Source organism: Toxotes jaculatrix, chromosome 18 (assembly GCF_017976425.1).
Source record: "Toxotes jaculatrix isolate fToxJac2 chromosome 18, fToxJac2.pri, whole genome shotgun sequence".
Lineage (NCBI taxonomy): Eukaryota > Metazoa > Chordata > Actinopteri > Toxotidae > Toxotes > Toxotes jaculatrix.
The window spans coordinates 13,278,145-13,291,333 of record NC_054411.1 but is presented as its reverse complement, the minus strand read 5'-3'; the positions used below and the strand labels follow the sequence as shown (position 1 = coordinate 13,291,333).

Here is a 13,189-nt window from a genome sequence, read left to right as displayed (position 1 = left end):
TTTTGGCCTCATAAAGATTAAACTAACTAAATAAATCCATTTCCCTTCACCCTTTCCCCCACCTCCTGCTCTTATTTTGTTTCTTTGTTGTCAATCTCTTACCCTTGTTAAGGCACCAGTCCTAATGATACAGAAAGCTGGACCGTGAAGTAGGACCCATGTCTGACAGACCACCATATCAGTGTAACAAAATCAAAATAATGCACTTCTACAATTGATAAACCAGAGATACTGTGATGTTAAAATGGAAAGATAATTAAAAATGAATGATAAAAGGGGGTGTGAGGCCTTATTATACTAAGGAAATTGACTTCCAAAAGAAATTAATCTTTGTGTGTTTTTTAATTCTCACCAAGACATTTTCTCCTTTAAATGGACACTTCATACTCCCGTGTATCCTGTGGTCAAAGTAAGAAATCAGTCAGTAAAAATTCAGTTGAGACTCTGAATGAATATACATGACATTGTCTAAGATCTCAATGAAAACAAATTAGTATCAGTGTTAGCATTTTACTTACCCCTGCTTCATAAAGAGGGTTGTTGAAATCGGACTCGACCGTGATGGGACTGTAGGAGTGTGTGTGAGAAAGAGACTTCCAGAAGAGCGGCTTCCATTCTAGTCTGCATATGCTGTGGGCGAGAAAATAAAATGACATGTAACCTCATCAATAAAGGCTACAGTCCCTTCATTCTTGTGAACTGATGTGAAGAAAAGTAAACGCTGTTGCTGTAAACTCATTAATGATTAAATATCAAATGTCGTTTGGGTAACCAGGGTACTTACTTTGTATAGTACATATAAATTCCTCCAATCAGGAGGATGACCAGGATAATTGGCAGAATTATTGCCAAAGCAATGTTCTCACTCAGGATCTGATGGGACGGCTCGAATGACTGGGACACTGTGAAATAATCCAGAAGACATAAGAAAAGAAAAAGATGTCTTTGCGACCTAACGTCTTTTTTTTTTTTTGCTGTTCACAATTCACTCGATTTGGCTTTCAATCTGAACTTAGAAAAACATGAAAAATTAAACTGCTAAATCCAAAGAAACACTATGTTTTTAATACACCAAATTAGCACTTTTCCGGAATTTTAATTTTATTATAGCACTGACAATTGTTAGTGTTAAATTGTCCAAAAATAACAAACCTGTCTACCAAAGTGTTGTTCTTAATACCATCACTAGATGGTGCCAAAGTAAAGGATTCACAGATTCAGTGGCTGTTATAATATCACATGTAAAAAAACTTGGACCTTATACACGTCACAGATAGGAGAAGAGGAATCACCTTCTAATTTGTGATCATCCAAGAGCTCTTCGTACGCCACTGTGTGAAGTGAAGATACGAGACAGAGAAATAAAATTAATTATTATAAATCACACCTGGAAGTCCTAATACTATTTCTAAAATAATGGCAGGTCAGATCACAATACTTTGATAACCAAGAAGCACTGAAATAAAACATTGTTAAAGGCAGCTCATCTCAAAAACAGTTAAAATTAATCCAAACCTGGACTCAGTGAATGAGATACTTAAAGCCATTTTCCTGTTCTGTCCCTCGATGGTGAAAAGTGTTCAAACAATGTCCAGGGTAATAAATAAAAATGTTTGTACCATAATGATAACCTTTACCTTTGCAAAAGGGCGGCGGGCTGTTCCACTGAGAGGGATGGCCGGGAACACAGCTGATAATGACCTCACCGATAAGTTCGTAGCCCTCATAACAGAAGAAACGCAGAGTCTCTCCTGCCTGGTAGCTGTGCTTGTACAAGGTCTGGTAACCATTGTCAGGGACTCCAGGGTTTGGACATGGGTCATATTTTACTGTCCAGAGGACAGAAAAAACACAAAGAGGACAGTCATGTATTTGGAGGTTATTTCTAAATGTGCAGAGATAAGCATCATAAACAAACAGCAAAGGCACTTACAGACACACTTTGGGCTGCGGTCACTCCATTTGGGGGTCCCAGTGTCTCGTCCATGGCAGGAGATTTGGCTGGGACCTTCCAGCTGGTAACCCTGGTTACAAGAGAAACGGACGACTGTTCCAACTGCAAAACCTGCTTCCGGACGCACAGAGCGTGCTCCGTTTACCACCTCTCCTGGATCAGGACACTGCTGGACTGTGGGGGACAAAGTGGGACACATATGGAAAAGTCTGACATTTTGGGAAATGCTTATTTGCTTTCATGCTGAGAGTTAGATGAAGACATTGACAGCAGTCAGTTAGCTTAGCTTAGCATAAAGACTGTAAACAGGGGGAAATAGCTTTGATTACTTCTTGGCTGGCTGGTTGAGTTGCTGGGAGGTGGACTGTTTAAATCTTTGGACACCTGTTTACAGTCTTTATGCCATGCTAACACAGGCTAACCAGCGGATATATATTCACCACACATAGATGTGCAGCGTTAAGATCTTTAAAGTATGTCCCAATATCAATGTCTCACCTTTAACACAAGTAGGTGGACTGCTGCTCCAGGACAGGTCCCATTGGCAGGTGATGATGTCAGAGCCGCTGATGTCATATCCTGGTTGGCACTGATAGGTCAGCACGCTGCCTCTCACGGGGGACGAGTGGGAGGAGCTGATCCAGCCGAACTCAATTTGAGGGAGGGTAGGGCAGGTGTCGTTCGGCTCAACCTCTGCACAGCACGGAAAGAGAAAAATTCACTGAAAGAAATTTAAGAAGGCTGTTCACGATCTTGTCTCCAGCGGTGGCAGATCACATTTGTCATGTTCAATTTTCATACAGACTTCTACATAGGCCTACTGTATGGTTTAAAAGGAAGATGTGTATGCTTTGAGCCACAAAATCAGTTCAGGTGTAGACTCACCACGATAATGAATGAGGAATCCCTGACTTAGGATAAAACTGGAATCATCTGGATCACTCTGAAACTGAATGGTGACCTCTGACCCCCCTGACACGACCTGAAAACGCTCTCTGGACCCCAGGTATTGCCCGATCACGTGAGACATGAGATCACGTCCGTCAAACACGGTCAACACATCGGTGTGGCGGATATTTAAGCTTTAAGGAAGAAAGATGAGAATAAAAAAAGAGAGAAATGAGGTTACTATTCAGAGAGATTCTGTTTTTTAGACGAGCAGTCCACCCACCTGCCGCTTTTTATTTATCAGTGCACACTACAGACGGTAAAGGCAGGAGAGTCAGAAGATTATATAAAGCTGCAACATGATAGTATTTCTCTTTCTTTTTCAAGTTCTATTTTATTTTTAAGGCAATTTACAGTATATGTTCAGTGTAACTTATATATGTACACGTGTGTGTGTAAAGACACAGAATGAATTTAATGTTCGACTGCAGATTAAATGGACTTTTGACTGTTAAGGCTGTTCATTTGCAATCAAATGAGAGGTGACCCTTTTTCCCTAAGGGGTAAATGATATTTAAGCACATTCATTTAGGAAAAAAATCTGTTTCTGTGTCATCAAAAGCATTTCTACCATCTCCTACCGAAGCTTTGCAAGAAAAATAATACAAAATGTTGTAGAGTGTTGTCCTGAAACATATACTCCCACTGATACAGATCAGATAGTTTGCCAAACTAGATTTAGCTTTTCAGTGGTTTGATTCAGTATATGAAACACAAAGTTGGATCATTGAATCTGTTGATACATGTACGTAATAACCCTACAGGTACATCACCTGTGCTCAGTGAGATTTGAGCTCAGCAAATTAGAAAATTAGAAGCAACATCTGAGATGTAAAGGGATTATGTTACTATACCTGTTGGGCTACTGGGTTTTTTTGTTTTTGCATTCACAAAAACGTTGTTGTTGGTTACTTTTTAAATTGCCAACAGTTAAGCGATACTTTTTATTAGCAATACTCACATCTGGACATCCAGTTCAATGCGTTTCTCCTCGTTACCATGGATCTGCCATACACAGTCTAGCCCCTTGGAGTAGCTCTGGGGCCAATCAGGAGACAGGATGGTACCCGAGGGCTCGGTCAACTCCCCTCCACACAGAGCTTAAAGAGCAAAAGAGCAAAGAGGCACTGACGTGAGGATGTGGACTGGGAGACAGGGAGAATAATGAAAGGGGTGATGAAATAACAGAAATTAGGGAAAGGAAAGCAGCTAGAGAAGAAATTAATTATTACTGGATGGAGAGAAAATCAAAAAGATACACTATAATAAAGGAGAACTGATCAAGGAGAGGTGATAAATTACAGACAGCACATAAGGGAGAGAGATGTGCAAAATGGTACATGGCATCAAAAGCAATGGTTTACTTCAAACATTCATCAAGTACACGTCTGTGATGTTTGTCCTTATTAGAAACAGTTGTTCACTTATTTGTAGTCTGTGTTAGTTGATGAACATGAAGAATTATCACTTTAACATTTTTACCCCGTTACTGGACAACAGACACATCAACCTGGGGCTCAAACAGATACACAATACAAGCAAATAGGAAAGTATGTCAGCAGGGAGATGACAACTCTGGGCGCAAACTGCAGTAACAGGAGCCAAATGCAGCACTTCTGTTTCAATGCAAAGCCACAATTTTGCCTGTGAGAACATATTTAATTTTTGCTGTGTTTGGAGGACACTGCTGACTTCACATACAATGCCAGGACTCGCTGCTTGCTTCCTATGAAAACCGAGGCATGAAACTGTGAAGCCACACAGACACGTAATCAGCCTTGGCTGTGGAGTGAATCCAGGATTGTTCACGGAAAACATGCGCTGGAAAAGAGCGTGAAGACATTTACATCCTACACACGCTACTTTAGGAACATTTCAACCGTAACATTTATCAGATATATTTCAGTAAGAGCATGGGTAGAATAAGATCACCAGGAGTAAATGCTCGGAAACAGTTTTGCTTTGAGAACACCTATATTTGGGTGAGATCTTTTAAATATGACCAATCACAGGTACAAGCTCTTGATCCCTCAGTTTGTAAGCAGTTAAAAAGTTTCCTCTCTTGAGAGGGACCTCCTCCATCCTACGTGGATGCTCAAGACCTTGTTGATAGCCACATAAAACCTATGACCTCTTCTCTTCTCCATGCGGAGCACTCAACTTAATGGCATGCACTTCCCTATACATCACTGAGTAGGAGCCACTTGTGTCTTTCTGCAAGCAAAAATAACCCACAGCATATGGCTTTCAGAATATCTTTCTGTCACTTTAATGCTTGGTTGAAACAATAACACCTGTGTTTTCAGCCAGTCCCTGACCCGGTGCAAAGTCTCTGCCAGTTTTATATCTGCCACAGTCTCTCTGCTACTCTCAGTTTTCACAGCATGCCAGCAGATCAGCAGATGACACAGACAGCATGGCTGTAGTCTTCGTGCTACAACATCTTGACGCTTCAGGCACCCATCTCAGCACAATTCAATCTGAATATTAATGAAGCAAATGACTTTATCACTTCTTGCGAAAACTCACAATACTCCATGTGTTTGGAAATATGGATTAGCAGAAGATTTAGATTAAGTTAAATCAAGAAAATGGAGCCCAGAAAATAAAACAAGAGGAAGGACATGAGTCTGATTAGAAAACATAAAAATAATTCAATTTCATAAAGGGCTGACATTGAAATACAGCCAAAGCACAATCCCGAAACTCACCTCTGCACACAGGTTCGCTATCATTCCAGTGGGGATTGCTGGGGTCGACACACTCAATCGTCCCTGAGCCTTGTTCCATGACGAAGCCTGGAGAGCAGGTAAAGGTGACAGTGGTGCCCAGCTGATATGTGATGTCACTGCTGCTGAAATTTCCATGGGGCATGTAAGGCTCCCAGCAGTGTTCATCATCGAAAGCTACAAAAAAAAAGAAGAAGAAAAAAGAAATTAGGCGCTGTTTGTGCATGCATATACTGATCACAAATAGTATTTACCTATTCCCCTATTTTTTTTTGTATTCTAGTAGTTCTTCTCCTGCTTGACAAAATTAAATGATCATACCATTTAATTGAGGAGGGAGCAGTGTAGTTTTTCACTTGGGATGAACCAGAAATCTCAAACCCTCTTGGCTAGAAAAAACCAAGGTTTAAGGCGCTAAATGCTTAAGCAGTGAGCATCTCCAAAGCCTAAAATAAATCCCACTGAAGCGTGGGCAGACTGTAAGCACTTATGTGGCTCATTATGGCCCTCTTAAACACAACAACAAACTAATGCGAAGAAGGCCTTGTTTTTTTTTAGAGGGCTGTAGCCTGTTAAAGTCCATTCCCACTAAAGATGTAATATATAACACATCAATTATCTAGCTTCTGTAACAAAATTATCTCTAATTCTAACAAGATTAGAATGGTCAACCTTGAAAAGCCTTGTTGAGATTAAAATACCTTGTAACAATTGACAGATCACCTCAGAGGCTTTTGACTTCATATAGCAGGTGGGCCTGGAAGTTCTCTAATGATTCATTTCCAACTTGTTGTCAGGCAAAATGCTAACCCGGGTATTGATGATTATACAATAATCAGGTTAGAAGGATGAACAGCTCTGCTGCTGCCTTTGTGTTTTGCTGAATGTGGAAAAGGCCTAATGCAATGAAAAGGATGCAAGCTGAGTGTGCGAAGTCTGTGTGCTTACCCTCGTATCGCAGTGCCAGAAGCAGAGGGATGGAGGAAGAATCAGCTGTGAGCTCCAGGTACAGTGTGGAGCCCTCACTGAGCAACCCACGTTCTGGGACATCATCCAGGTCTGAGTCAAAGAGTGGTGAAGACAGGGGACTGTTTCCACTGCGCACAATTAACCTGAGAGGAACAAACCATGGAGACAGTTCCAGAATAGAGGGAGGTCCTACTATGAGTGTCTGAATAAGAAATGAATGAATGTGCATGCGTAGCAGGTTGAAGGTATAGCAACATCAACAAATCTGGTGTAACATACAGAATAAAACAATTTTGCTTTGGTCTAGGATAGTTTTTTTTATTCAAATGGTTGAACTCTGTGCGGTCTTAAAAGCACAGTCAGAAAACAGACTCTGTGACACACAACTTAAAGGAAACGAAAAACTTACTTATCATCATCTTCATCCAGTGCAATCCTCTCAAAGTGTAGGTGAAGTCTATGTCCTTCTTTGGCTTCTATTAACCAGTGGCAGCTCAGGTTGTTTCCATTGCTGTGGTTGCTGACAGATGGCGGGGGTGGAGACAGTATCCGGCCCACTGTTGCATTACGAATCCACCCTCCACAAGACACCGCTAAAAACCACACCCCACGTATTATTTTACGAAATCCAACATTGTTACATTTAATTCGAATCTAATTCAGTCTACTGACCGACACACTGAGGTTCAGGAGTGCTCCAGTGTGGCTGTGTTGTGTTGACACATGTGGCCACCTCATGGCCGCGAACCTGGAAACCTGGATCACAGTGGAAGTGTGCCTGGCCTCCAGGATGGATGTCTGTCACTGTCACTCCACCGCCCTCCGGAGACAGAGGGAACGGGCAGGAGAGCAGAAAGGCTGTTGATGTTGATGAGACAGGAAGGAAATGAAGTTTATTTTGTAAAATGGAAGATAAACAGCTGGGATAAAAGTTAAAAAAAATTCTCTCTCTCGTTATTCTCTGTTGTTGTCAAAACTTCTTCTTTGTTGCTTCTCTGTTGCTTTGTTGACTCCCAGTAAATGTTTTTATTCATCTCTAATCTATTTCTCCTTATTGAACTTAAGCCACAATGCGAAGTTCATTGTTGCTTGGCTGAACAAAGGAGGGCTGAGAACAAACAGAAGAAAGCGTGATGTCTCACTTAGAAACTTTCAAAATTCAAGTGGGAGAAACACGCTCCTTCAATCACAAAGGGAAACATAATTCAGTAAAATCACCTTACTATTAAACAAACAAATACAAAGGGATCTATTAAATCTGGTGCAGTCTTTGGTTAACAAAGAAAACCTGTATAAAGTCATTAGAGACCTGCTGCTTTTACCTTGATAGTGGAGGCTAAACAAGCCGTGGTTGCTCTGCCGGAGACTGCGATAGTGAATGTACACCTGATTGGTTGTACTGCGAATCACCTGACCCTCTCTCATCAGGGTCTCGTTGGCTAACAGCTCTGGTCCTGTGCCTCCGTACCCCATGATCGTCAAGGATTCTTCCTTAGACAGATTAACTTTTCTCACCTAGACGGCAGAGAGAGGAAATAATGACATGCAGTTCTGGAGGCTGTCTCTAACACATAAGCTTGACAGACGTTTCAGCAGTAGGTGAAATTATCACTGATCTACACCTTATCTAACCCATGACATACTGTGTTACTGTCTTTATATGCAAATACTGAAACTTTAAGATGAACAAATGAAAAACACAAATAAAGATAGTGTGCTAGGTGAAATGGTCCGAACTTAATTATCAATATGACGCTTATGTCGCTATTTTTGAAGTATGTATATATATATAATTTTGGCTGCAATTAACTAACATTTTTCTTGAGTCTCCTTGCTAAAAGTTAACACAGTGTAACTGACCATATTGCTGCTGTAACATTACTACTGTCTCTTCATTATTTATTAGACACAGCCTATGTTTCAAAATTAGCATCTGATTGACATGTCACAGGCACAAACTGCATATGCAACTTTTCACCCACTAAATGCCTTAACTATTCTTTATTTGACAAAAATGTTTTAAATCTCATTTTTGAATTGTGTCTACATTCTTGTCAGTAATTAGAGAAGTGCAGAGACCTAGATACTCAGTTCAAAGCCAACATTAAATGGACCTCTGATCATTTTGCAGTGGAAAAGATATTTGAAAAGATTCATGTTTATGGATTCATAGCAGATAATGCACATTACCTGAATTTCCACACCATAACCTGCATACACAGTAATGCTGTAGGTGCATTCCAGAGGGGAAAAAGATGATGATGATGATGATGATGATGCAGGATCTGGTGACTCGACAACATCCTCCATCGCTGACAAAGTCGCATTGCACTGTACTGTGAAGAGAGGGAAAGGCAACAGAAGACAAACTAAGACTGTGGGTTGAGAAACACACACTTTAGCAAACACAGATTTTTTTTTTTTTTTTTTTTAAGCAGCACGATGACTCACATTAATGTAGTTTAAGTACTTTGCTCAAAGGCTTCTTGGCAGTTCATGCCACAGATTTCTTTTTCCCCAACTGATATTTTCCACAGTCAGTCAAATGATTTTTATGACTCAAGGTGCATCATGCAAAGACTAGTAAACATGCATGAACTGTGCTGGCGGATACTGACAAGACTTATAAGCATAAGGGTCAGACTCTGCTTGTCTGTCATTATTGCTGCTATCAAATGCACTGCACTGCATTTTGGGTGTGCATTGAAATGCATGTACTGGTTGTTATGTACACAGACAATAATAACATGTATAGAAGATGTTTTTGTGTGATCTACTGAAACCCTCCACACAAACGGTGCATAGCCAAGTTTAAATGACACAAAACACAACATTGTCCTGTGCTGTTGAACTCTTACAAGCACTGACAGCAAAAAAGCTTGATAGCCAGTGACACAACCCCTACTGTGCAAATAATCAAAATACCAAACAGATAAACTAATATGACTGAGCTCTCCTCTCACAGAGCAAAGTAAGGACCTTTGTGATAAGCATACCCTGAAAACGTGTACAAACATGCACATAAAGTCGATGTGAAAATTCAAGTTATGTTCTGAATTGCTTACGAGTTTTACGAAAACTGGCCCTAACTGCTGTCTCCATACTGTTAGATAATACTGGATGTCAAGGACGAGAAAAACTCAAAGCCACTGATCAATTAGGGTTATGTGTACTAAAGGGGGTTAGTCAGCATTTGCCATGAGTTGCAAGGAAATTAAAAAGTGTGAGGTCTGTGAAGCTAAATTTCAAAAACAAAGGAAGGTTAATTTTTAACATTAACCAATAAACTACAAACTACAAAAATGATCACATCTTTCATCTAGGAAAACGTAAGATAAATTAAATTAAAATCCAATAAAAAAAAATGTAATCAAAAAATATTTTGTACTTCTGAGTACTGGCTGAAGACATGTGATGTGCTGCATTGCCCCACATTAAATAATTTTATTGACCGCATTACTGACTGAAACTGCTGCTATGCTCTGGCAGAATCAAATTATTGACCACCTCTTGTAATACAAATGGCATCTGGGGAGGAAAGGCTTTTGCAGTCCATCTGGCAAACAATGACCAGAAACCAAAATAAAATTGTTAGCTAGAGGCATCAACAAAGGGAAAACAACCCCAAACTTAACACTGTCAGTAAATTATCTGACAGTATGAACTCACCATGCAGACAGGTGGTAAATAAAAAATCTGGCCCTTTAAAGCAGCACCTCAAGCACTTTGTAAGTATGGACATGATTTGTGTGTAACAGGTGTGTAACAGGATTTTTCATGTTAAATAGTTAGCTTTAGAGGTGCTGGTAGGCAGATTTCGTTACCTTTGGAAAGAGACAGGCCCGTTGTTTCATCCTGTTTCCAGTCCTTGTGCTAAGCTAACCTGACCAGCTGCTCTTGTAGCTTAATACCAGTGTTCATCAATCTTCTCAGCTAAATCTGGACAAGAATGTAATTAAGTATATTTCCCAGATTATCTAACAATTTCTTTAAGGTATGTTCGTGTTACCATGAAAGGGTGATTGTGTTGGAAGATATTTTACAGTGTGTTGAAACCACAGTTCCCAAAATTAAGATTCCAGAGGAAGCAGATGACAAACACTCTCTCCTCTCTTTCTCTCGCATTCACCACACACACACACACACACACACACACACACACACACACACACACACACACACACACACACACACACACACACACACACACACACACACACACACAGACACACACACACACACACACAGACAAAAACCTCACTGATCATTCATCTTGTGTGACATTTCTCTCCCCACATCTGGTGTAAATCAGCTGATGCCCCCCCTCCTGCTCAATCACATTTCGTTAATTCTCATCATAGCTATCGCTGTATAGCTCTCATACACCTTCAGTGAGAGCTGCAGTCATCTGAGCCAAAGGAAATGCTGTAATGTTGTCTCACTTAAGCGCATTTCTGACAGCCATTCATACAAGACGCTATTGTGCTCTTCGCCACCCCCTATTAGTATTCTGGTCATGAATGCATTGTTGACTGACTCATACTGATTTGTCAAATTAATACTTCTCTTCTTACAATATTAGGACAATAACAGTGCTGATATTAGTATTTACGGGTTCAGCTGGTTGCTCTTTATTTGGTTAATAAATTGTTTTCATGCCCATTGATTATTATTTGTTTGTTGTAGTAATAACTTAAAGACAGGGAGTTCATTTAGATTTTACTGTCAAGATTGGATCTGGATACAGAACTTTTCATGTGACACTGTCAGTCAAAAGTCACATGATAATAGACATATTTCATGCACAAAATGCTTGTAGATATTAGCCAAAGCCCCTCTTGTATGTTTCATCTCACTGGTTTCAAAACAGCAAGATCTTTTTATAAGTCATCTGATTCTAGTCATTAGTATAAATCTTGTGTTTTGTGACTGACAGGATTTATTGAAGGTAATAAGTAAAGTATAATGACTTCTATCATCTTCATCACCATTCAGTGTATACACTCATCCCCTTTAAAGCTCCCTCGACATTATTTGTCTGTGTCCCTCCAAAAGTTTAAATGAATCCTGCAATGCAGAAGTACAAGAAGTATGTTATTTTTGCAGAAATAAGATCAGAGGCATCAACATACATGTCTGTACTTTAAGTATTGTCACTAATCAGCTAAAAATGTCCCAAATGTTAGCAGTGAGCAAAACAGCCAAAAAAACAAATCAACACTGGATACTGAATATGTCACAGACGGTCACAGACTGCCTCCACGAATTATATATATATGTGTGTCGTAATTTTCTAGAAAATATTATGTACATATGCATCTTTTTCTTTACAAGTAATTCACATTACAGTAAGTAAGTGATTCAATAGGAATTTGTTGTCACTGCTGGTGCCAGTCAAATCTGAGCAGCTCTAGAGCCACAGGTGAGATTCTTAATCACTTGTTCAAGCTTTTTTTTTTTTTGGCAATACTTTATCAGAAACATATAAATCAATAAATAACTGAGACTGAGGGGAAGACAGGTGGTGGCAAGTACCTGGCATGTGCATTGTGGTTATGGTGGTTGTGGTGATCAGAGTGGTGGTTGTCTCCTCCTCTAAGGGCAGCAAAGACATGGTATTCCTTGATCCTGTCTGACTGGCAGTAGAAGAGGAACTTAAAGCTGTGGTGAGCAGCCCTGGTGATATGACTGTCGCTGCTGCCTCGGTCTGTCCAAGCCCAGGCACAGCCTGTGTCGGGTTGGTGGTGGTACCTGCAGAGTCCACAGGTTCAGTTCAATGCATGTCATTTCCAATAAGCAAACACCTGTATCGTACTGTAGCTGTATTAACTAAGCCATAGTCTTAGTGTACCTGTGCCAGCAGAAGCCCGTCCTAAGTATTCCTTACTCTGCAGGGCAGCATGGATCAGGTCACCCAGTGGGTAAGAGTCTGGGGTTGATGTTGGTGGTGTATCAGGCTCGGGAGTCATAAAGCGCATACCTGAAATAACTAGGACTAATTAGGGTTTTTGTTATTTGCAAAAATGAAAAGAAACCTCGTCAGGAGGACAAAGTATTTTGTTTTCCCCAGGTTTGAGATTAACAAAGTCTGTATTAGTCCATGATTGTGGTAAGGACAACAAATGTGTATGCATTAGACAACTTGCTTACACACACACACACACACACATACAGTTACCTGAAACTAGGTGGATCATGGTGACATACAGCATCACAGCAAAGCGTGTGAACCCCATGGCTTTGGATGAAACTGAATGACCTGAGAAGGTTAACGTGAGCAGATTGATTAGCATTAACTATTATGCAAAAATGTAAATACAACAATTGCTGTGGTTGCGTGTATTAGTAGCTTATGATTACTGTAGGAGGTACAGAAATAACCCACACTAACTGGTGTGATAATGAATAGCAAATTATTAGTCCTATCATTCACTATTCTTTTGCAATTCAGACACTGATCATATGTTTACATCACACAGGCCACAATGACTCGGATTAGAGGATCACTGCGATGTGATACTGTAAAAGCTCAGCTCCATCAATCTGGAAAACATCCGTTCAGTTTATTTAATAGACAAGCATGAATAAC

The 13,189-nt window shown here is 40.2% G+C and overlaps 1 protein-coding gene across 1 annotated transcript; it reads right to left on the bottom strand.

The window, feature by feature from the left end:
* Nucleotides 1-368: 368 nt before the first annotated feature.
* sez6l2 (seizure related 6 homolog (mouse)-like 2) lies at nucleotides 369-12,836 on the bottom strand. The gene is made up of 18 exons (XM_041062829.1): nucleotides 12,779-12,836; nucleotides 12,452-12,580; nucleotides 12,136-12,351; nucleotides 8,791-8,936; nucleotides 7,923-8,115; nucleotides 7,273-7,458; nucleotides 7,010-7,193; nucleotides 6,580-6,743; nucleotides 5,614-5,808; nucleotides 3,864-4,002; nucleotides 2,840-3,036; nucleotides 2,453-2,647; nucleotides 1,934-2,128; nucleotides 1,638-1,829; nucleotides 1,293-1,331; nucleotides 785-902; nucleotides 519-630; nucleotides 369-398 (listed from the first exon to the last, which is right to left on the bottom strand). Exons 1-18 carry the CDS (start codon nucleotides 12,834-12,836, stop codon nucleotides 369-371), a joined length of 2,688 nt encoding a protein of 895 aa, XP_040918763.1.
* Between the last annotated feature and the right edge of the window lie 353 nt (nucleotides 12,837-13,189).

Excerpts from the sequence above, each read along its gene's own strand:
- sez6l2 (XM_041062829.1), bottom strand. The coding sequence starts at position 12,836 with ATGGGGTTCACACGCTTTGCTGTGATGCTGTATGTCACCATGATCCAC. Across the intron at positions 8,937-12,135 it reads AACCACAATGCACATGCCAG|TACAGTGCAATGCGACTTTG; the intron begins GTACTTGCCACC and ends CTCTCTTCACAG. Across the intron at positions 8,116-8,790 it reads GTTATGGTGTGGAAATTCAG|GTGAGAAAAGTTAATCTGTC; the intron begins GTAATGTGCATT and ends TCTGCCGTCTAG.